Raw genomic sequence first — 25,767 nt, 5'->3', positions numbered from 1 at the left:
AGGCAGGCAGCTAGGCAGCTGCGCGGAGGCGCTGTGCTGCTCTGGGGAAGGGAAGCTGTCAGCTTTGCTGGGCTCTGAAATTATTACCTGTGAGTGCAAGCAGGCCAGGCCACTGCAGCCGGGACTGGGGGTGTGGAGACCCCTCCCCTGCCTGGCTGTCAGCACTCTGAATGTCCACAGCAGGGGATTTATGCCTCCTCCCAGGCCTTGCAATGCTTCTGTAGATATACTTAGCCATGACAATGCTGGTTTGGGAATTTCCCTAGGATGGGCCAGGACTTGTTTCCAAAATAACACCTTTCAAAGCATGCAGAGACTTAGAAATTAGATAATTGTGTGATATTTATAAAATGAATTACGTTGTGTTAACAAAGTCAGGACAGCTGTTTCTGATGCTGAAGTAAATAACACCTTATGATTCATTAAGGTTGGGGGCAAAGAGGCTTTTTAAAAAAAAGTTGCTACTTTCCAGCTGAGTCTTTGCAAAAAATTGAGACAGCTCAGAAAGTAGGTAATACAGTTTCAAGTTAAAATGTTTATGTCTGCGTGTGCATGGCATGGCTAAGTTGTCCTATTTCACTCGTAAAAACACTTAGTGAGCATCTAAAATATGCTTATACATGTATGCAGAGAGACACAAAGATAATACTTTACTGCTCCCGTCCTCCATGAATTCTCAGCCTAGTGAGGGAGACAGATGTATAAACAGATAATTGCAATTCAGTGAACTAAGTGCTAACAGAAGGATAAAGGGAATGCTATGATGGTATGAGGGGTATATCCATTTACAGTGCAAATGGAACGGAGGGAACAGCTACACACAGGAAGTGACATTTGAGCAGTATTTGATGGAAGAGGGCTAACTTTGAAAGCAGAGAAGGATGTGGCCTTCTTTCAGCTCCTCTTCTTCACCAGCCTCCTCTTTTTTTTTTTTTTTTTTTTTTAATATATTTTATTGATATTTTACAGAGAGGAAGGGAGAGGGATAGAGAGCTAGAAACATCGATGAGAGAGAAACATCGATCAGCTGCCTCCTGCACACCTCCCACTGGGGATGTGCCCGCAACCAAGGTACGTGCCCTTGACCGGAATCGAACCTGGGACCCTTCAGTCCTCAGGCCGACACTCTATCCACTGAGCCAAACCGGATTCGGCAACACCAGCCTCCTCTTACCGTAGGGCCTTTGCATATTCGTTCCCCTCTGTCTGGAAAGCTGTCCCATCGCTCTTCCTCTGTTCAGTCCTTTAGATCCCAGTTTCCATGTCACTTCCTTGGCAAGCCTGACTTTCTAAGTCAAAGCCTCTCTCTTATGAGTGCTCGCTCATCACACACCTCTCCTTCTGAGCAGTTATCACAGCTGCACTTTTACATTATTTGCATGGTTATTTGAATATCTGTTTTTCCCACTAGGCATAGATTGGGGCTTTTTGTTCACGTTTGTTTCTTGACTAAAGACATACTTGTTGAATGAATTAGACGAAGATGAAGCTGTGAAAAAACAAACATGTGCACTCAGACAGCAGCAAGTAGCTAGGAATGCTGGATCTTGGGGTATGTGAATTGTGAGAGGCAGAGGATTAAGTCATTTAAGGAACTTGGAAGATCTAACTTGTTTACCTATGTGCTAGCTCATTTAATGTTTTCAGCATATAAATACCTTTTATAAGATCTGTCTCTTAATTATTCCATTATCAGTATTGGATAGGTTAAGTTGAAGTATTAAAAATACAAAAGTGGTTGTTTGCATGTGGTTTTGGGGGCTCAAATATACTTCTTAAAAATTGTGATTAAGATGTAACATTCAGACAGAAACATACACAATGCATAGTCTCACAGTTAGATGAATTATGACAAGGTGAACGTATGTGTAACTCCCACCCAAGTTGGGAATAGGTGGGCTTCCTGGAGCCTGAATTGTAAGCATCAGTGTGTATACTGAGCCAGGAGAGGAAGGATGAGATGGAAGAGTCCCTGTCAGACTCTAAAAGGGCAAGCTTTCTGGAGAAGAGAGGAGGGGGATTCTATTCCAGCTCACTCGTGAACTTGAGAAAGTGGTGTGAGAGCGATGCAAACCTCACCATTTCCCCATGCATCCCAAACAGGGCTGGAGAGCTCAGGGCCAAGATTGAGCTGAGATGCAGAGGGGCATGAGGGTTTTTTTTCCCCCCCAAAGAGTCACTGGCATCTGTCTGCCTCCTCACAAGGAGCACTGTTTTCTTAGCACCTTTTTCAGGGTGGAGCCTAGGAGCGGAGTTTAGATCTTGTTACCCCAGCGTTCTGCAGGGAGCAGTGTTGACTAGAGCTTCCAGCACACAGGTGACTTTGGAGTCACTTGTGACACAGGAGAGCTGGAATACCAGGGTCTGAGTACTTGGTCTGTCACTTCGTAGCTGGGTGTTCTCTCGTCATTTTGAGCTAATTTTTGTATCTCACTTTCCTTATTTATTAGGTGGAGATAATAATGCAATTGACTAATAGTAGAGTTATTGTGAGATTGACACATTCATACATGTAAAGTGCTTACAACACAAGCCAGCATATAGTAAGCACTCAATAAAAAGAAAGAGACTCTAGTTAAAAGGACCTTCTTGTTTTTGTTTTACAGTGATGGAGATATCCCTAATGGGATACCAAAGTAATATGAGGACTTTTGAGAGATAAGATCAAAGGAGACACAATAGTATAACTCTGGTAGAGGAAAAAGGATGCATGAAAGGAACAATGGTCTTTGTAAATAATACTAAAAACAGGACCTGGTTTTCTAGACTAGGACTTTATATACATAAATGGTGGAGTCATGGATATGGATGGAATGCGTCTCAGGATGAAACAAGAAGAATGCATGTTGAGAGGGAATATCAATTTGATCTTCAAGGTCATAAGCTAACGTTTGTGTTGGTAGTTGGGGGAAAGGGATGCCATAAGGAGACTGTAATAATGGGGAAAGCAATAAGAATGATCTAGGAAGAACAACCTCAGTTCCTCAAAGAAATGTTAGGGAAAGGAGATGAGTATTTATGACTCAGATATCTAAACTGCATGCAGATTATGGCTTAAAGAATAAGTGAATTGGAAATTAAACTAGATAGGTAAAGTCAATTGTCTAGGTAGCACTGAAGTAAAGAGGTATTTGTTCTTGGATACCGTAGTAGAAAGAGAGGAGATAGAAAGGAAGAATACACACACACACACGTATGTATGTATGTATGTATGTATGTATGTATGTATGAGCAAACATCTTTCTTCCATGTCAGATACTGTGTTTAGAGATTTCCGCTTATTATTTAGTTCTATTCTGAAAACAGTTCTGACAACTCAATATCATTAGCCCCGTTTTGCAGATAAGGAAACTGAGGCTGAGAAAGTTAACTACTTTGGGCAATATGTTAAATACTAACTGGGGATTAGACCTAAGGCCAAATTTCAGCCTAAGACTCCTTCTATTCTATTATATTGACTCTCTTTTATTTATTAAGGAGATATTCACCTGTACTTAAAAACAAATTTTATATTTATAGATAGAAACGGTGCAAGTAGCATTTGGGGAAGAATAAAAAGGCAAGAGAAAGAAGTGATAATACTGTGGTCATACACCAGAGAGTGCCAGGTCACATGGAGGAGTGTTTGTATGATGGTTTTTAAAGCTCGAGTTACAAAATTAACATAGTACGATGACATGAGGGAGGTGAGACTTAATATGTCCAGACCTTTGCAGTGAATCTCATTTTTGCTAGAACAGCATATAATAAAATCTAGACTTTTGAACAGTTATTATCCCTTGAATGTTAAGTAAATAACCAAGATTCTCAAGTGCAAAGTTTAATTTAACAAATATAGAAACTTCAAAATGGTTTCGGGATGGCAGGAACCTGGGGAAAAGTTACATTATTTCAAAGCCCAGAACACAGGAGAAAAGAGTTAGGTACAGTTACAGCTCTACCTCAGATACCCAATGGCTAAGAGACTTTTGGTTTGAATGCCAGTTCTCACTGTGTATAGCCATTCCTTGTAGTGTTTTGTTGTGAAGTCTTTTAAGACCATGAGTTTGAAAAGTGAGTTTCTGTGTGTGTTTGGACAAGGAAGATGGCTTCATATGTGCAAAGTCTGACCTAGCCTTTAAGAGCAAGATTCAACCTAAAGAAGACATATGAACTAGATTAAAAGGTCTTTATTAACTAGTATGTTGAGGTACTTTGTTCATATCATGTCAGGCTTTTTCCCACCCAGTGCTGCTGCAGTTTATTTTTAAAATCATAAACAAAGGATTTTCTGTTTGTTTGTATTAAACTCCATTATGCAAGTTAGGACCATTGCTCTCTCGTCTCAAGATCTGATTCAGTGGATATGTATGTAAAAGCTCTGGTGTGCAGAACACTGTGCTCAAGGATGTAGAGAGGTCACTGGTGTGGGAGTCTCAGGGAGACTGTGGTGTAATGATCAAGTTATAAAAACACACAACAAAAACCAAATGGCCATCATGGGTGATCTCGGTGTTTCGTGTGTTAGGAGAGGGATAGAATATACTCAGTTGTGCGCAGTGAGGAAGGATAGCCAAAGGACCTCTACACTGAACAATGGGTACCCTCTGTCTTTCAGTGCCTTATACAAAATTGACAAGAATAGGCACATAACAGGTGATCAGGTGTGTTAGGGGAACTTTTAAAATAGGTCTTGAGGGCAGTCAGAGATTTTGTTGTTTAGAAATGATGGGATGGGAATGTAAGGTATTCTAAGGGCCAGTACAGGTAAATACAGAGCTCCAAATCATAGAGCACTTCAGAAAACTGAATTGCTTAGTGTTTGTGGTCTTTGGGGGCATGCTTTTGAATTGTAAATAATATTTGCAATTTCACATTTTCTGCATTTATTTACTTTTAATGCCATTCAAGTCATGGGGATAAATATTGAACAGGACAGATCAAGCAGAGACTAAAGATACTCTTCAATCTTCAGATCTTCAATCTGATATTTTCAGATGTGCTTAAATGCTCGCTGGGAAGCATTGCACAGCAAGCTTTCATCTGGGATTATTTTCCTTCTGCCTAAGAGCTCCCTTTAGAATTTCATTAGTTCAGGTGTTCTGGTGATAAGATCGCTCAGATTTTATTTATAGGACTATATTTCCAAAGGGTATTTTCACTGGCTACAGAATTCTTGCCAGTTATTTTCATTCAGTGCATTAACGATATCATTTCTGATACCATGTCTTCTGGTTTACCACGATTGTATTGGGAGTCTGTTGGTCTTATTTTTGTCATTTTCAAATACCCTGTCTCCCCTCCCCTCCTCTCCACTTTTAACCCCCTCCTCCTCCCTGAAGCTTTCATAGTGTTCACTTTGTCTTTGTGTTCCAGCAGTTGGAAGTTTTCATTTTTGTCTTTGATTTTCAGCAGTTTTACTCTCATGGTCTTGGTGTGAATTTCCTCAGATTTACCTAATTCAAGGTGTGCAGCACACCTTGAATCTGTGGCTGGATTTCTTTGATCAGTTTTGGAAAATGCTCAGCCATTATCTCTTCATTGCTTTTGCCCCATACTCTCCTCACTTCTTCTGGGATTCTAATTCCATGTATATAAACCTGGGTTTCCTAAGTTGCTTTTCCTTTTTCTCTCCATGCTTTGATCGGGACACCTCCTCCTGATGTAGCATCCAGTGATCTTTGATGCAGCATCCCTGCTACAGGCAGGGACCCGACTGTTCCAAAGGTGGTCTATGGTCTTCGTGAAGTGGCTCCGTGTCTGGTTTACTATGCTTACTCCTTTGGTTCAGACCTTTGAGATCCCAACAGAAGGTCTGGGCTGTTTTCAGGAACCCTTTTCCTTAGCAGGCTATGACCGTCAATTTTTGCCTGCCCTGCTCTGTGAGACTGTGTAACTTCTTAGTCTTTTGAGTCTTTGCAATAGAATTCACAAATGTGTTAAAGAGGAGGCCAATGTCAGGCCCCCTTCTCTCCACAGTTATGGCCCTTCAAGTCTTTGTACCTTCTTGGTCCTCTCCTGCCTTCAAACAGGGGTTATGTAATAATGATTTCCCCTGGTTATTTAGTTCTGTGTTGAGAAGATTGGTCTGATCTAACTAACATGGTTTATTATATTGAAGTAGAAGTTAAGATACTTTAAGGTGGTCTAATTCTTGGTGTTTTGATACCTTGATACTTTGTTGCAACAATTTCAAATGCTGGCTTGCCATTAACCTGGCTGCCCTTGTCTATCAGAAGTTTTTGATCAAGTTATTGGACATTTTTTCTGTGGTCATAAAAACATCACAATGTCATATTGTTTGCATTAAAGATTGCATTTATAAATTTTACTTGTATTATCTCGTTTGATCTTTACAACAGCTACATGGTGTCAAACATTAAATTGAGTCTATATTAATTTATCTCTAGTTAGTGAAATGAATATTCTGGAAAATGGGGATAGACAGAAGGGAGTATTTGAGAGGAATTTAAAGTTAGAATTTTATAGGACTTGGTGACCAACTGATTGTGGAATGAGAAGGGAGTGATCATTTTTCTTGGATAGACGGAGAAGGTGGTTCTGCTTTAAAGAAAACGACTATATTAAGAGGAGAATTAAGGTTTGGCAGGGTCAATAATGAATAAAGAAAATTAGTATTGAATTGTGCTCCCAGAAGGGGGGAATTACTATGGCTGAGTGAAATTGCTGTTGGGCATGTTAAGGATGAGGAAAGGAAAAGAGGAGGCAGGGCAGTGTTGGGGGAGAGCCTAAAGTAGCTCTCTTTTCTTCCCCTGTCCCCTCCTCCTGCCCCTCCCCACAAGTCCTATTTATTGAGGGCTTACAAAGTGCCGGGCACTGTGCTTTGTTTGTATATACATTCTCATTCAATCTTTAACCCTATAAGGTAGTTACATTGTGATTCCATTTTATAGCCTCGTCCATATGCCAGGTGTTGACCCAATGTCTTAAATGAAGTCAAATGGTGAAGCTTGAGGTTATAAGATCGGTGCCTAGAACTGAGCCTGAGTGAGTGCTTTAGCATTTCAACCTGAGCACAATTGGCCAAGCAAAGTGCATTTTTTGGAAGCTTGTACAGGCAATCAAGGGTGAGTGAGAGCTGGATGGGAGGTGGAGAGGGTGGAGCAGGGGGAAGAGTTGGGGCTGCTTCAGTAGCATGTCGTGTAATAAAGTCCTCTACTGAATGGAGCCAGCAGGAAGAGAGGATGGGGTTGCTATGAGATTGCAAAGCTAGAAAGGTCAGGACTCGGTGCCTGTGAAACTGTGAAACTGTGAAAGGTGAAGGAGAAGAATGTGGAAAAGAAGGTTTCAAGCCTGGGGGCGGAAGCTCCAGCTTACTGCTCTTTCCCCATTGATGTTCTTTGTGCTTTCCTACTCTCCTAACTCCTCAGTGAATGCCTCCTGTCCTTTAAGACTCAATTCAAATGCCTGCTCTCAGCCAAGTCTTTCCTGCCCCCTCTCACTCCTCCTTCCACACTGGGATGTAGCTCTTCTCTACTGTTGCAGCTTTCCTGGAAAGCTGTACTTGCAATACAGTAGTGAGGTTCTCTCTTCATTTCTTCCCTTCTTTCCTCCCTTCTATGTTCTGTAAAACAAACAAACAACCTTTCCCAAAGCAACTTTATTTTTTTTTAAATATGTAGTGGTGAGCAAAAGTAGGTAAATAATAACAATAAGTAATATAATATTTAATAAACAATAATAAAAGAAAAATCTCTCCCTTACTCACAACTATGAACCTACTTTTGCCTATCCCTGTATTCACTGAGCACTACATTGAGCTTTTGGGGGGCAAGGGCATTGATTTCCTTAAGATTTTATTGCTATTACCTAACATTATGTTGTGTATGTATTACATACTGAATAACTGAATAAACAAATGGGAAATTGTGGTGCTAGTTGTAGAAATACGTATAAATGAACAAAGCTCACAGCAACATAGAATGGGAGTCAACTGTAAATGTTAGCAGTCAAGTGGTAATCCTCCTTTTTGTCTTTTTACAAAATAAAAGCCCACATGGGTTTCAGCGTACTTCATCTGTCACTGCTCCATAGAATAATAGTCAACTTCACAAACTATATTTTGTGACAAAAATAATTAAGAAAGAGAAAATCAGCAAAACAGGCTATATCATACTATTATCTATGGGTTTCTATTCTCTGTGTTAACTTCCTTTCCTTTGTCCAAGTATTTGCTTGATAAAGGTCTGCTTAGGGAAGGTTCTGGTGAACTATAAAATGCCCAGAGATACTGGACAGTAGAAAGGAGAGAAAGAGAGGAAACACTTCACCGAATGACTCATTTGCTCTCTGGAGTTGAATATAGTAGAGTCCCAGGCAATGACTGCCAGTTTTGGGAAGTAGACAAAAACGGGATTGCACAGAGCTTGGAATCTAAGAGCAGAGCTGTGGAATGAAGGTGTAACAGAATTCATTCATTTAGATCTAGCTGGAGAAGTTTTATATTAGGAAAGAAATGCCAGTAAAAACCTCTTGCCACCTCATCTCAAATCCAGCATTATGTGCTTAAAATTGTGGTCCTGTGGTCATTAGCCGGCAGTCAGGCCTTCCCAATAGGTTCGCCTATGGTAGGGAACGTACACAGCCATAACTGCAGTATTTTTATCATCTCTTCGAGAGTCTCTTTCAGCTCTGTTTAGTTATTTGCCTATCTCTAATAATGCAGGAAGGTTAGCATGTGCTTAATAATGTTTAAGCTCCTGGGACTAGGCTGGAATTGATTTTATCTGCAATTTGTCCAGTGACAAGCACACTGTTGAAGAAAAATAAATATTGACTATAATTTTTATTGGATCATGCCCAATCGTAAATCAAAGCTGTGAAAAGAGTTTAAGTAGCTCTTCCGATCCCTGGGATTCATAGCTTTCTGTTATTATTTGACCAAAGGTGGTAGCTGGACATCTGTGCTACCCTAGGGTGGTGAGCTTAAGGGAACTCAGCCTTGCCCTTCCATCTAGTTTTAAAATGTGATGCTCCTCTAAGACTAGGGAGAGTAGACTTTTCCGTTTAAATCTCTCCTTTTCCCCCAGGTAGGACTCCAAATTTTAGATTTTATGGATGAATAGGTAACCTTAGTGAGTGATTTGAGACTGCAGTACATAAAAATGTGTCAATAGTTCAGGATGACTGATAGCTCCTCTTGTAACCAAAGCCACCTGCAATTTTTTATAGTCCTGAAGCATAAGCCATCTTGAACAGATAATCAATTCTATTGCACAAACAGTCACTTCTGTTTACCAAGGAGGCCCACTTTCTCTCCCCAAGGAGGACTGTAAAAAAATAACCTACATAATCCAAATTATAAAAACTTCTGAAATATTGGGGCACTGTAACTCTGCCTATCTGCACCTCCTCTCTATGCTTTGGCCCTGTCTTCCATTATGAGTTAAAGAACATAGAATCATTTATGCAGCTATAATATAGATCAGTGAGAACTTCAATGACATGTTCATCTGTATACATGCAAATACTTACACATGAATATTATAGTCCTTGTATTATTTTGTGTCCAGCTTTTTTTTTTTTAATCCTTACCCATCAATATGTTTTTATTGATTTTTAGAGATGGGGGGAGGAGGAGGAGGGTGGAAAGGGAGAGGAAAATGGCGAAACATCAATGTGAGAAAGAAACATGGATAGGTTGCCTCCTGCACTTACCCCAACTAGAATCGAACCTGCAACCTAGGTATGTGCCCTGACCTGGAATAAAACCTGAAAACCTTTAAATGTATGTGGTGATGCTTTAACGAACTGAGCAACACTGGCCAGGTGTCACCACTTTTGCCCAGAATTTTGGTCTTTAAAGGATTCAAAGAAAAGTAATTTATCTCCTTAAAAGAAGTATCAGATTGGCCCTGGCTAGGTAGCTCAGTTGGTTAGAGTGTTGACTCGATATGCCAAGGTTGTGGGTTCGATCTCCAGTCAGGAAACATATAAAAATCAATCAGTGAATGCATAAATAAATGCAACAACAAAACGATCTCTCTCTCTCTCTCTTACCCCTCTCTCTCAAATCAATAAATAACTGAACAATAAAGATAAATTTTTAAAAAAGAAAAGGACATTATAATGCAGACCAAGGGATGACCATGTAGGGACACAGCAAGAAAGCAACTATTGCAAGCCAAGGAGAGAGGTCTTGGAAGAAACCAAATCTGCAGACACCTTGATCTTGGGCTTCTAGCCTCCAGAACTTGGAAAAAATAAATTTTGTTGTTGGTACTTTATTGTAGCTGCCTAGCAAAGGAATATCTCATCCTTTAAGATCCATCTCTGTTTCCAACTTCTGTCTCCTTGGGGCCTGTTATTATTTATCTGCTTATTTCTTCTCCTATGTGGTGTCTGGGATTCTGTCTTGTCCCCACAATAGATTATGTTTTAGTTATTTCCATAGTTGTCATTGTGTCTGACTCGGAGCCTTGCAAATGGTAGGTATTCAAAAAGTACATACTGGATGGTACAAAAAAAAAAAGAATTACATTGCAAAATAGTTCATTTAAGTATTATTGTGTGTTTTTTTTTAAAGAAAGGAATAAAGTGAATGATAACAAATAAATAAAATAAATCAATATAAAGTTTTTTAATATTAAAAAATAAAAGAATCAGATTGTTTGGAAACATAGCAGGACTTAATTTTCCTTTAGCTACTTTCTGCATTTCATTCAATCAGAAATTGTTAGAGTTTGAATTTGAAATCTGAATTTCATGAGGTGTTCACTAAAAATATGCCTGTGAATTAAAGTTTTTTTTATTACAGCAGACTATACTTACAGATAAAAAGTTCATCTATTTTTTCTCATTTATTAAAATGCCATTATACTGTAGAATTAGTGAACCTGTGTTTCTTATTCATTTCTTCAGTGTGATACACATAGTGTCATATTTGCCATTAAAATATTGGATGGTATTTAAATACAAGTGAAGTCATTCATTTATTTCACAAATATTTATTGAGCTTTGAGTAGATGACAGGCACTGGTTTTAGGTGGTGGAACTGGGGATATAGTATTGACAGGACAGTGAAGGTCCCTGTCCTAGGAGCAGGCTGACAATTGTGAATGTAGGTTATCAGAGTCTAATAACTTCAAGTCTAAAATTTTCTTTATAGCAGTTGGGCCACTAACAAATAATGATTTTGAAGGAATCACTACACCTCCAAATTTCACAAAGGGAAAAAAAATCAATAGCAAATGATTCCAGCTTATTCATCATAAAACATTTTTTTCATATCTGGATTTCAACTTGAGGCATCATTGTTAATATTTAAACTCAGGTATTTTTGTAGTGGAGGGCAATGTCAAGGCCATTGGGTTGTGTCTTTTCCAGTTTCTAGCAGACAGTTTAGAAACCATATAGAACTCTCATATTTAGACCTTTGTGACCAATTCCAGGTGAAAAGTCAATTTGAAGACACCTTTTTTAATGTTAACTGGCCCTGAAAGCATCCTTCAATGACCTGGCAAACTGCTCCCCAAGTCCCTGAATTCAAGCCACTGGTTTCTGGTGCCTTGATTTGCCTAGAGCAGCAATTCTCAAAGTTTGGTTCACAGGCTATAGAGGTCCCTGTGACCTTTTAGTGGATCTACAAGGTCAAATATAACAACACTATTTGTAATAACTTATAACAACACTAAGATGTTGCTTTTTTCATCTTATTCCTCTCATTTGTGTACCGTGAAGTTTTCCATTGTACATTTGGAACCTCTGCATGACTCAGTGAATCATTATTTTCTAAATGGCCAATGATTGCTGTTACAAAATTGCACATGGGTAAAGATCAAGTGCTAAATAGGTCAATGGATTTTAATATATCAGTGTAGGAAAAGTTCACTGATGTGGGTTTAGAGTCCTATAAAAAGTACGGTTGTTGCATTTTTGTGTAGTGTCAAGGAAAAAATATCCAAAATTATCTGAAAAGGCTATCATGTTATTCCTCTGTGTTGTTGTTGTTGTTTTTTTTTTTTTAACTTCATATCTGTGTAAGAATTGTTTTTTTTTTAATTTTTATTAAATCTTCATTGTTGAAAGTATTACATACCCCCCACCCCCATTGAGTCCTTCATGTCCACCACCCCAGGCCTCCACCACCCTACTGTCTATGTCCATGGGTTACATATATATACATACAAGTTCTTTGGTTGATCTCTTCCCACCTACCCACCCACCTCCAACTTCCCTCTGAGATTCCATAGTCTGTTCCATGCCTCTATGTTTCTGGATCTATTTTGTTCACCAGTTTATTTTGTTTATTAGATTCCACATATGAGTGAGATCATGCGGTACTTATCTTTCTCTGACCGGCTTATTTCGCTTAGCATAGTTTTCTTTATATACTTTAACCAAAATATCCCAACAGATTGAATGTAGCAGATAGGAGACTCCAGCTGTCTACTATTAAGCCAGGCATGAAAAAAAAAATCTGCAACAATGTAAAACAGTGCCACCATCTCACTACAAGTTTGGGGAAATCTGAGCATTGTTAATAACAATTTCATTTTGGGTTTTTAGAACATATTTTAATAAATTAATAAATATTAAATGGTTATTAGTTGTAAGTTGTAACATGGTAAATATTTCTAGATGTGACCTATAGCTAGGAAAAAGAAAAAGCTCTTCGGAGTCCACAGCAATTGTTAAGATTAATAAAGAGGTCTTGATACTAACCATTTTAAGAGCCTCTGATCTAAAGGAATGCGTTAGCAAATGCACCTTCAGAAAGTTAAGTGTAGAAGTAAGAATCTGCAGCAGTTACATTGCCTGGGATCCGAGTTCTCATTTTGAAGCCGCTGCAGGAAGTTTAGATTGAGTCTCCTTAATGACTTAGGGCTTCCCATTCTGTATGCAATGGCAGAGGAGGAAGAAAAAAACACAGTACAGTAATTTAGTCAATGGAGTCCATTTTAAATCTCCAATCTCCTATGTCTCAAAGTCATGAAATGCTCTAGGTCCATTTAAGAGTTTCAAGCTACAGGTACTGAAGACAGAGCCTTTTACAAGGCGGACATAGCATTTATTCTTGGAGATGAAGCTTGCAGCTCCGCATGCTAAAAGGAAATCAAAACTGCTTATCTGAAACATCTTCATCATCCATTTAGAAATGAGGAATTCTGCCCGCTCCACTTCCATCCCCGCAGGAAGCTACACCCAGCTGCCTTCTCAGTCTGGACTCGTTCTCAAGGTCACCTATGTAATTTTCCCCCAAGCTTCAGTGTCCTTAGTATTCTCAGAGATAATAGCACCAAGCCCATCAGTCATCATTTCCTTGTCCTCAATTTTCTTTTTGGCTTCCTGCAATTTTAATCCCAAGCCTCTGCAATTCCTTTCCATGGAGGCTTAAGTGGCACCATTTACAACCAATTTTCAGCTAATATTTGATGTGTTCTTTAAAAATAAACCCAACTTCCTCGCTCTGCAGGCTTTGTACCTTTGGACCTAATGAAATCAAAGGCCCAATAGTGGGTTTTACAGTGATGTTTTTCGTTTCATGATTTTAAAAGAAAAATAGATCTTTAGAAATGGGAGGTAGATATTAGTCCCTGATGGGCTAATTTCAGAATCTAGAGCTGTCATTAATAAAGGGAGAGAAATTACTCTTTCATCTGTGTTGCGCATGGCACCAATTCTTACAAAGGGGAGAGGCAGGAGGGAATGAAGGTGTGGGAGATGAGTGAAGAAATCGTACATTTTTCTGGGGGCTGCTTCCTTCTAACGTTTTTTGGGCTGCCTTACCGCAGGCCCCTGCTGTAAGCTGATCCAGCTCATGACCAGGCAAAGCTTGTTTTTAAAGAGATTTTAATTCCTGCTTGACAGGCTAGGCTGAAGCCTATGAGCGACAATGGGTGTTTTTTTTCCTTTTTCTTTTAAACAAGAGGGAAAGCCACAGCACACCTGGTATTTTATTGAACACTAGACATATTTTTTTTTTTTTTCTGGAGGAGGAAAAAAAAAAAAAAAACAGTTTAAAAAAGCTAAGCTTTAAGTAATAAACCAGCTTAGTTGGCCAGCAGTCACGTACTAAGGAAAGAGAGCCACCAGTGTTTGGCTGCCTGAAGACTGTTTCTGTCCCTGATCCCCTCTAAATCTTTTAAGGGTTTTATCGTTTTTGCCGCCTTTCCATAAAATCATCTCATTTCTTTAATTTTTTTTTATCCTAGTCTGAAATTTCATCCTTCATTAGCCGTGTGTGGTGAAGTGTCAATACATCACAGAAGATAAATGACATCTTCAGAACCAAGATATTTGGGTAAACTGACCAAGTCCAGTACCCTGGGGGAGGGGCGGGGAAAGCTAGGAACTGGAATCCATCCTTAAGGATTGTGTGAAGCCAAATCCAGAAAAACAGTGAAGTGATTTAGGAGTTGCCTAAATGTCCTCTTGCAAATATAAAACGGGCTCTGTTTTATTTACAACCGAAGCAAATTTCAAACAGCTTTCAATTCCCGCCAGTAGTGTGCACTGCCAGCGGTGCTAGGGCCCAGGAATAATGAGGAGGGCATGCTGGCGGCGCTGTGACCAGGCTGGGGCGGGAGGGGAGCTGTCCTTTATTAACCAAGCACTGGAGCCAGGCTTCATGCTCAGCACTTTGCATACTTGACTCTCACTGAATTTGCATACCAGCTCTGAGAACTCTGCGCTGTCACCTCCATTTTACAGGGGAAGAGCAGGAAACTAGGCCACCAGAAGTTGGAATGACCTGCTTAGCGCTGTGCTTCATGTACGCTTGGTGCCAGAGCCCATACCTTGCTGCACAAAGTTGGTTTAATCAGCTTTTTGACAGAAGCTATTTACATCAAGGGAAAAAGAGCCACTTAGAACAGTCTAGTCCAGCCGCCCCATTTACATAATATTTTTATAGGCACGGTCTTAATCTTTCCAGTATGCTGATGAGGTAGATGGCCTTATTATCCCTATTTTGCATGTCTTCATACGTGTGGCACTGTGGTGATTGATGTTGGTTATGATGACTTGGAGCAGGGGTGGGAACCTTTTTCTGCCAAGGGCCATTTGGATAGCATCATTCTCTGGCCATACAAAACTATCAGCTTAAAAATTAGTCTGCTGTATTTGGTCAAACATTTAATTTACTCAACCCCAATGCCTTGGCAGGGCCAGACCCAATGATTTTGTGGGCCTTATATGGCCCGCAGGCTGGATGTTCCCCACCCCTGAGTCTTGGAGGCACCTTGGAATGTTAATGTAAGGAATAGTGCCTGGTTATGTGAACTCTGTTTTTAGTTCAGCATTTGAGTGTTTTGTTGATGTCCCCGTGGAAGAGATGGTTCTCTTCCAGTTTTTTAAAGTAGGCTTGCTACATTCAGAGCTATATATTTTTCTCACGAGGGCTCCCAGTACCATATGTTTCTCAGTGGACAGATCTTAAAATAGATGTTAGTTATTTGGAGGATGCTTCAAACATAGCATGACATATTGATTTGCAAAGTTAGGAACCTAAAGCGGGATTGGGAGTTGCTACTAAGTAGCTCCATGACCTTGAGTAAGGCCTGTGACCTTTGTGCGTCCACTTTCCCCATCTTAACTATATGGAGACTAGAGGCTCGGTGCACGAATTTGTGCATGGGTGGGGTCTGGCTGGCCCACCCCGATTAAGGTGAGGGGGGCGATCGAGGGCGGGGCCAGCCAGGGGGAGGGGCCACTGGCAGTTGGCCGGCCGGCCTGCCCCCTGGTTGAACTCCCTGTCGAACTCCCAGGTGAACTCCTGGTTGAGGGGACAATTTGCAGATTAGCCTATTATTATATAGGATGGGATGGTCAGTAAGGATATATTAGAATTTCTATTATCTCTTTTGAAAAAGTTAGTGACACCTTGTTCTTGAAATTTTTATTTATAATATAACATTTACAGATGTCAATTCTTGTTATAAATATAGGATCAATATGTATATCTTACCCACAATGAGAGACAGGTGAGAAGCCATTGGAAAACAGCTTTAAACTCTTTCCTCTGTGACAAGGGAACGAGGTGCTAGGTTGATATATTTAGTCTTAGGGCCTAGGTTATGTTTTTATCAGATAACTAAATCTCAAAAATTTGGTACTGCAAGCCATTGCTTTCTTGCTTTCTTAATTTCTTGCTTGCTTGCTTTCTTAATTTCTTTCTTTCTTTGTAAATAATTTAGTCAGAAAGCCATTAGGAAGGTCTGAATAAGAAATCCCAGTGAGGCCAGTGAGCAAATATATTGAAGGTAATGGGAGCCAGACGCATGCTGTCAGAGAAGAAAGTTACAAATATAAAAAGGGAGAAAGCTAGAGTGAACCCTGTGCTATGAACTGGGATTTGAGGTATTGGTCTGAACTCAAGAATTTAAATATGGAAAAATTATATAAATAGAAACTTCAATATAGAAACAAACAGAAATGTGATAGTATATGTGTATATGTGAATATGTACGTACATCTATATACATACACAAATGAAACATATTTCCTAACTCTGCTCACTGAAAGGGCCAGGATGCAGTGACATCCCAGTGAATATAAGCACATTTGTTGTCCAGATCTTAATCTCTAAATACCAGTCTTTGCTAAAAGGAACCATAGATCTTTGAAAAAATTTCTGGTTCTAGGGCTGGGTGAGAGAAGGTACAAAATGAGTTTTGGAAATGTTGTGCAAAAAAACACACAGATGCTTTCAAAGAATGATGGGAAGATGCCAAAAAAACCCAGCAGCCAGCTTGAAGGAATTCCCACTAGGCAAGCCTGGTAGTATCTAAACATCAAAACAATAATGATATTATAGTCTATCCACTAAATAAACCAGGCACCCATGGGGCCGTATTGATACGAATAAATGCATGAATAAATGGGGGGAAAGAAAGTTTTTTCTTAAAATAGGATGCTGTCTGATAAATGGAAAGAATTTGGAGATTAGAAAGATGGTAATTTGGCAGTCGTCATCATAATTCAGATAAGAATTGTCAGTGGATGCTAAACCCAGTCAGTGAAAGTTGGATGAGGATTAGGATATTTGTATAACCACAAAGTATCTGTCCACCAACCCTTATTATTGAGGGCAATACAGTAACTCTACTGGAGAAACTTGGAAGATTCGACCTTAGTCAAGTGATCAATGTTACTATCACCAGTGATGTGACAAAATGACATCATGTGTCACTTGATGGGATATAATTAGAAGCACACAGCATTAGTTCACAAAAATATAACCCTTGAATTTTCTCATGAGAAAACCTGACTAGTACCAGTGAGGGGCATTCTGCAAAATAATTAACCAGCAGCCTTTAACAGTGTAAGCGCTGGTCTTGTATCAAGGAAGAGCTGGTCTTGCTCCAGATACAATGAGACTGAAGAGAGAGGACAACTAAGTACAAAGTGTGACCCTGGGACAGGTGTTTGGCTAGAACGACCATTATTAAGTGGTGGGCTCAGCTTGAATGGAATGTCTGGGTGAAGAGAACATGGACATTTTTTTGAGCAGTTCCTATAACTTTCCTGCAAGTTTGAAATTCTTTTGAAATAAAAAGTTAAATATTAGTACAGGAATGCCTACCTTTTAGTTTTTTACTCTAGGCTACAAGTTAAAAGAAATAGTTTCTGAAATGTATTTTATTTTTTATTTTATTTGTATAAGAATCTTACAGAGTTTAACCATTCAATCAGACTTAATAGTTTTGGATTTTTGTGAAATTGTTGTATAGAGCATATAGTTCCATGAAATCAGGGCTTTTCTGGGTGTGTGGTATAACTTGTATACCTATACAAATTCACTCAAAGTTGACTGGGAGAAAAATCAGAACATTAGAGTGTCTTAGGGTTGACACTGAAAGTCATAATAATGGTGAGGCATTTTATATTAAAGGGATTATGAGTGGGTGTTCTGGACTCAGACTACCTCGGCTCAAATCCTGCCTCTGCCAGTTACGAGCTGTGTGACATTGAGCAAGTGAACTAACCTTTCTGTTTCTCATCTTGTTGGTAAAATAGGACCTATGTCATGGAGTTATTGTAAGGACCATGTTACTATTACCAGTAAAGTGTTTAAAGGATATTTGGTGCAGAGTAAATGCTATTAAAGTGTTTATTATTGAGTGCTACTGTTGCTACTGCTACCACAATATCTATAATTTATGTAAAGACTAGAGAAGCTAGTTAAAAGATATGCCGTTAGTTGAACATTTGTTCCCTCTTCACATAAGTGAATACTAACATCTTGTACGGATCCCTAACGATGCTTCTTTGATCCCCAAAGCCAGCCCCTGCCCTTAGGATTTCTTTACTGTTTTACAAGGGGGAGGCAACACATTTTAAATGTTTAGAAAGCAAAGTGAAAATAATAACAGGATCAAAGAAAAATACAAAGAAAACAGGATTGGGAAAATCAGAGAATCAAGATAAAAAATATTTACTTTGGCAGAAATACCTAGGAAATATAATGACTGCAGGTCTTATTTCAAGTTCACATATTGAATCTCAACATGTTTACATAAGTGCAAATGTAAGTAAATTTATTCACCAAACGGAGCCAGCTCACACAGATTATCCCTGAATGGAGGGGACTGTACTGCTAGGCAGTATTGTCCGTAATGTACTCAGCATCCTGCCACCTGCCCCAGGCTCTTAAGGACTCCCTGTACCCAAAGGGTTTCTAGTCGAGTTCATGATATATCATACATAATGCTTAAGAGAATTTAGTATTATGCAGTTTTATTTATTTGTGCTCTGCTTCTTTCCTAAAAGAGTTTGAAAACAACAACAACAACAACAAAAAACAACAACGAATGGTCTAGTAACCTAATAAGTGCCAAATTATCCAGGATAGACCAGCATTAGCAAAGTATACAATGAAAGAAGAGACCAATTGGCAGAGTGATAGGAGAGAGACCCTGAGCAGTGCCTACAGGAATGGGTAATGAATGTCTAATCAGATAAACAAAAACATGCTGCAATGGAAGAAGTGAGAGCTTCACAGAATATATGCATTTTTCTCATTGCTAGGGAATTTTAGAACTATACACACATTAGTGATCAACTAGTTGAGCAAACTCAGGCATAACACATAGCCCATTAGTTGCAGTTCTGCTTAAAATTTAAACCCACTTTTCTTCCCCTTAACTCAGCCTCTTTATAACTCATCCTGACTTGTAATATTTAAAATTTTGGATCACACTTGTATATTTTGAGAAAGACTAGCAACCACGGGGGAATAAATCAACTAGAATTCCTCATACCATCTAGGCTTTAAGAGTCTTTGGAGTATTGTACCTGGATGTATGTCAAGGCAGTACATGTAGTGATTAAGAACTCAGAACCTACAACCAGAATCCCCAGTTTCAAATCCTGGCTCTGATATGTATGAGCTGCTACATTTTTTCATCAGTATAATAGTGTTGGAAGAAGAAGCAAATGAGGTTACATGTGCAAAAGTACCTGCTACATAGGAAGCTTTCAAAATATGTTAACATAATCCTATCTAATAAAAGAGTAATATGCAGATTGACCATCACTCCAACACACAAGATGGATGCCCCCATGTGGTCAAAGATCCTGCCCCCATGTGGACACAAGATGGCCACCACAAGATGGCCAGCAAGGGAGGGCAGTTGGGAAGGACCAGGCCTGCAAGGGAGGGCAGTTGTGGGCGATCAGGCCAGCAGGGGAGGGCAGTTAGGGGTGACCAGGCCTGCAGGGAAAGGCAGTTGGGAGGGACCCAGGCCTGTAGGGGAGAGCAGTTGGGGGGGACCAGGCCTGCAGGGGATGGCAGTTAGGGGCAAACAGGCTGGCAGAGGAGCAGTTAGGCATCAATCAAGCTGGCAGGGGAGTGGTTAGGGGGTGATCAGGCTGGGAGGCAGAAGCGGTTAGGGGCAATCAGAAAGGCAGGCAGGCGAGCAGTTGGGAGCTAGCAGTCCTGGATTGTGAGAGGGATGTCCGACTGCCCATTTAGGCCCGATCCCACCAGGATCAGTCTTAAACGGGCAGTCGGACATCCCTTGAGGGGTCCCAGATTGGCAAGGGTGCAGGCTGGGCTGAGGGACACCCCACTCCCCCATGCATGAATTTCGTGCATTGGGCCTTTAGTTAGTATATATTTGTCAAATAGGTAGAAATTAAACACATTAGTAGTTTTTGAAGACTTGGGACATTTATATGACTCGGCAGTAGCCATACAACACCTTTCCCCCCCCTTCCCATAATGCTTTAATAAATCATTGGCTTTTGTCCACAGGTACTAGCATCTGGTGGCATTATTCCATGTTTATATTCCATGGAGATCTAGATCTTGATTTGGAAGTTTATGACAAAATATTCAGCGTCTGACTTGACATCAGCATTACCAATGAAGGTAAGTTAATTTTATTCATTTCAAAGTATAGAAAATAACTATTAATATGTTTTGATCTAGAGCATATCAAATTAGATGCTGTATTTTTATGTTGAAAGAATTATGAAAACCAATTTAAAAAATAAGATACGTGAATAACTTGTTTTCCCTTAAGGTTATGAAAAACTTCATAAAAGGCATCTTCATAGCAATCTTTGAAGTCTCCGGTACCTAGTTGTTAGATTAATGTAAATACGAGGAGACCACAAATACTAAACCAAGAAGCTGCTTACTGCATGACTTACACAAGTGATAAGCTGACTAGGAGAACCTTGGAGATGCAGACATGGCTGTACACAGTAGCAGGAAGTGAGAGGAGAGCCTCTCACACTCTAGTCCAAGGATGCCAGACACTTGACAGAGAGAACATCTCTCCTGAGATCCCCTGCTCATTTGGTGCCTAAGTTGATTGCTCTATACTCTTAACTATGGAATATTTTTAAAAAGCAAATCTAGGGAACTTTCAATACCTCTCTCTTCTCCTCTCTATAGAGGTTGTTCTTAACCTCCTCTGTTCACCTCAGACTTCCTGCCCTGCCAACTTGTTGCTTACTTACCTCATGGGCAGAAGAGAAGCGTTAGATGTCAACTCCCTTGGCTTCTGAATCTACAGCCACCCAAGTAGGCAACGCCCACCTCTGTGCCTTTGCCCTAAGTGGAAGGTGGGCCACCCACCCAGTCCCACTTCGTTCCCTGCTTTCCATGCTCTGGAACCCACATCAACTCCCCCTCCTCTTTATCACCTACCATTTTTGCCACATTTTCCTTTCTTTCCATTTGCTCATTCTTGTTTCTTCTTTTTAGTTGAGATATAATGCATATGTCTCAAAATTATCCATTTTAAAGTGACAATTCATTAATAGTATATTCACAGAATTGGCTTTTGTCCACAGGTACTATAACCATGATGTAATTCCAGAATATTTTCATCACCATAAAATATTTTCACCATCACCTTATCTATTTATAGTCACTCTCAATTCCCCTTTTCTCCTCAGCCTCTGGAAATCACTTATCTACTTTCTGTCTCTACAAATTTGCTTTTTCTGGACATCTACAATAATAAAAGCGTGATATGCTAACTAGACTGGACAGCCAAACAACCTTCCGGACGATTTTCTGGATGAGGCCAGGGCTGCGAGGGCCAAGGCAAGCCACCACGGCTGTGAGGGCCGAACCCCTTGCATGAATTTCGTGCATCAGGCCTCTAGTTTCATATAAATGGAATCATACAATTTGTGGATTTTTGTGTCTGGCTTCTTTTAGTTAGTATAATGTTTTTAAGGTTCATCCATGTTCTTCTATTCTTTTAGTATGTATCAATGCTTCTTTCTTTTTTTTATGACTGAATAATACTTCATTTTGGTATGTAGCACATTTTGTTTATTCATTCATCAGTTGATGGACATTCATCAATTAATGATTTTTTTCCACTTTTTGGCTATGTTGAATAATACCACTTTGAACATTACTGTGGATGTATGTTTTCCGTTCTCTTGCGTGTATATCTTGGAGTGAAATAACTGGGTCATAGGGTAATTCTACACTTAACATTTTGAAGGAACTGTCAAATTGATTTCCAAAGTGGCCAAACCATTTTACATTCCCACTAGCAATGTATGTGGGTTCCAATTTTCGACATCCTCCCCAACACTTGTTATTGTCAGTCTTTTTTATTAAAGCAATCTTAGCCAATGCAAAGTGGATACTTACTTCTTAGACTCTTTTAGGCATCACTTCCTTTGGGGAACTCTCCTATACACTCCTAACATCTCCCCTTTTCTGGGGATGTTGAAAATCCCTCTGATGTATTTCCATAGAACCGTGCGCTTATCCTCATATCCCCATCACACTGAATTATAATTGTCTGTTAACTTTATCTCCTCTGTTACATGTGAACGTGTCAGGGAGAATATTAAAATATTATTTCCTGTGGTATATCTTAGCATTACATGTGTCTGATGCAGTTCTTTAATTTTTCCTTGGGGGATAATGGAAATATTCATTGGTACTCCTCTATTTGTTAGCTGATATTTAGTGGTCTAGGAGAGAAGACAGGATTTTTTAGTCTGTAGGTTTGGTTATCTAGAAAGGTATTTTTTCTTTACTATTGTGCTAATCCAGTCTTCTTTAATTTGCCAAGAAGTTGGAAGCAAAGAACTGAGGATACCAGACAATATCACAATAAAGAGGAAATATCTAGGTGGCTTTAAAATAGAAATCTACTAGCCATTTTTACTTTGACCATTTTGAAAAGCATAACTGATTGAGAACTGACAGTCCTTTAAAGAAAATACTACCACTTACATATACTAGAGTAAAACAATTGCAAATGTAGATAGATGTGCAGGAGACTATCATGAAATTTGTAGACCTTCAAAACTAATGCTCAATTGTGATGCTGTTTAGTTACAAGTATCAGAAATCTGAGATTCATTAGCATCAGGGTTGAACAGATAGGTATCAGTGCTGGGGTTAAAAGCTGGAAGTAGAATTAACATAGTTAAAGACTTTTTAAAAAGTTTGAATTAAAAAGTACAATTTGAAGGTTGACTCATACTAAATTATAAAGCCCTGTGATAAGTACAAACTGAATTAGTTCTTTTGAGAATTTGTCTCCAAAAATCTATTTCTTTAAAATGAATATCTTAAGTAATTTTATCTCCAGTTGTTTTTTATGATCCCTTAAAGATTCTTTTTATTTTAGTGTTTTGGGTTATTCTTAGTTGAAATGAGGTTATCCTTGGACTAGATAGCCATTCCTTTATTTGATAGTGTTTTCAGTGTATTATTGGAGACTTTATCCAGCTTCTTTGCTATGGTTTTTGTATGCTTCTGGAATGAAGAGGAAATGGAGGAGGGAAAGAGAGAGGGAGAAACAAATGTAAGCTGGCCCCAGATCAGTGAGATAGTATCAAATGAGGCCAAAATGAATTTGGCAGATGCTCTTCTCATGTTTCCCACTCGAGCACACACATATTGTAACTTGGAATACCACTTGCATTTCTTTCATACTTAAAAGACTTCTTTTCAGCTTCAGTAATAAACTTTAACTTCAAATAGGAGCCAGGAATGAAGATTGAGGCTTTTAAAATAAAATATCTAAATGTACTTAGACTGTATATTTTGTTATTAAGGGGTGAATGGTCAATAATACAGTGGATGCATTTTAATCATAGAAATGAAAGTGTGGAGGGGCAAAGATAGTGAAAGGAATAATATTTTTAGTGTAATGTAGATCTGAGTTTGAATCCACATTTTATCACTGAACTAGAGGCCCAGTGCATGAAATTCATGCACGGGTAGGGTCCCTAGTGGCTGCTGGCTGCCGGCTGGGGCCTCCCTTCCCCAGCTGCCAGCTGTCGGCCAGGGCCTTCCTTCATTCTGCACCGCCCCTGGTAGTCAGCACACATCATAGCAAGTGATCGAACTCCCAGTTGGTCGAACTCCTGAGGAACACTTTGCATATTAGGCTTTTATATATGGATAGATAGTTGTGTGACTTATGCAAATTAATCTGTCTAGCTTTCCTTATATGTTAAATGGACATATTAATTTTTATTTAATAGTGTTGGGATAGTACATGAATTTAATAACACAATAGAAGTCACTCCAAATGGTAGTTGTTTCAAAAGTATCTTATTTATTGGGGAAAAAAATGGCTCAGCCATTCTTAGAAAAAAAGTAAGTATTCTTATCAAACAATCTTTTTCATATCAACTAGACATTTTATTCTTATAATGTTCAACTTAGATATAAATGGTAGCTCTGTTTTCCTAGTTCCCATATGTAAACATGGTAGACAATGAAAAACTTTGAGTGTCGGAGGAGATAAACTTGTATAGGCAAAATAGTACAGTACCATGTAGTAATATGTATTTAGTGAAAGTTTATTAAAGTTGAATGAGAGTAAAAGGCAGCCATTATTTTATTTCTTGTGCTATTTAGGTCACTGAAAACAACTGAGAATTAACCTTTAAAAATACATAATTAGGCCAAAACCGGTTTGGCTCAGTGGATAGAGCGTCGGCCTGTGGACTGAAGGGTCCCGGGTTCGATTCCGGTCAAGGGCATGTACCTTGGTTGCAGGCACATCCCCAGTGGGGGGTGTGCAGGAGGCAGCTGATCGATGTCTCTCTCTCATCGATGTTTCTAGCTCTCTATCCCTCTCCCTTCCTCTCTGTGAAATATCAATAAAATATATTTAAAAAAAAATACATAATTAGGAGTATCCTATATAATAAAAGGCTAATATGCAAATTGACCAAATGTGGAACAACCGGTCGCTATGACGTGCACTGACCACCAGGGGGAAGACGCTCAACATAGGAGCTGCCCCCTAGTGGTCAATGCGCTCCCACAGGGGGAGCGCTGCTCAGCCAGAGGCCACGCTCACCGATGGCGAGTGCTACGGCAGTGGCGGGAGCCTCTCTTGCCTCCGTGGCAGTGCTAAGGAGCAGCAAGCAGGCAGGCGGACATCCCCCGAGAGCTCCCAGACTACGAGAGGGCACAGGTTGGGCTGAGGGACCCACCCCCTCCCCGAGTGCATGAATTTCATGCACTGGGCCTCTAGTATCTATGTATTTTCAGAAGAAATATATACTTACCTCCTATATATCTCAAATAGATATTTATATTTGGAATACATCAGAGAGATATAGGTATGTCTAAGACATATCTCTAATATATCATACATTTATCTCCAAAGGAAAAGGAGTGAGGTAAACTTCCAAAAAGTTGATTTTCCTTATTTTTAAAAAATTTACTTAAAAGTAAGTTTAGGTCATAAGAAAGTGCAAAAGTGAGTAGAGTTCTCATGTAGCCTTCCCCTAGCTTCTCCTATGATAGTATCTTGAATACCATAGTAAAATAATCAAAACTAGGCAATTTCCAGAACTTAACCCATTCTACTCTCTTTAAATAGAAGAAATTCTTTAGTTCTCACTTAATTGATCTGCAGCATCATCACACTCAGTGTAAAGACATTTTGAAGTAAAAACGTCTTGGGTGAAATCTTGGCTCTGCCACTTGCTTATTCCTGTGTAGCCCTGAGGACTTTTGTCAGCATCTATGATAGTCTGTTTCTTCATCGGTAAAAGGGGATATCATTTACCTTGCAGAGTTGTAAGAATTGGCAGTTGTGTGCGCTAAAGAGCCTTTTCAAGAAATGCTAATTTTCACTGTTATTGTTCTTCTGCCATGTTTTCATTAAAATTGAAAGTAGCTGGTCATTATCTTTAACGTGATATGTGTACTTTTGCAGTTTATGAATACCTGTGAGTTCAAGGACCAGTAGCTGGTAATATAGTAGAACAACTTCATGGTTCCTCTGTGCTCATCTCTTTTTAATGTACTTGCTATATAGTGTATTGGCTTTCTGCCCCTCCCCCCTCCACTTACCTGTACAGCCAGCT

At 39.4% G+C, this 25,767-nt stretch overlaps 1 protein-coding gene across 3 annotated transcripts in view; it reads left to right on the top strand.

The window, feature by feature from the left end:
- Positions 1 to 25,767, top strand: part of LOC308241863 (uncharacterized protein) — a 305,025-nt gene that overhangs the window by 233,320 nt on the left and 45,938 nt on the right. For 2 of the 3 annotated variants that reach the window (XM_080655523.1, XM_080655524.1), the window contains exon 4: positions 20,198 to 20,314. In XM_080655523.1, coding sequence (XP_080511649.1) covers positions 20,198 to 20,248 — 51 coding nt within the window. In that variant the 3' untranslated portion in view covers positions 20,249 to 20,314. Of the gene's footprint in view, positions 1 to 14,153; positions 14,243 to 20,197; positions 20,315 to 25,767 lie in introns of all 3 variants that reach the window. The other variant, XM_080655525.1, reaches the window with a different exon arrangement.

Source organism: Plecotus auritus, assembly GCF_963455305.1.
Source record: "Plecotus auritus genome assembly, chromosome: 2".
Taxonomy (NCBI): Eukaryota; Metazoa; Chordata; class Mammalia; order Chiroptera; family Vespertilionidae; genus Plecotus; species Plecotus auritus.
The sequence above is the reverse complement of the archived record's forward strand: the minus strand, read 5'-3'. Positions and strand labels throughout refer to the sequence as shown.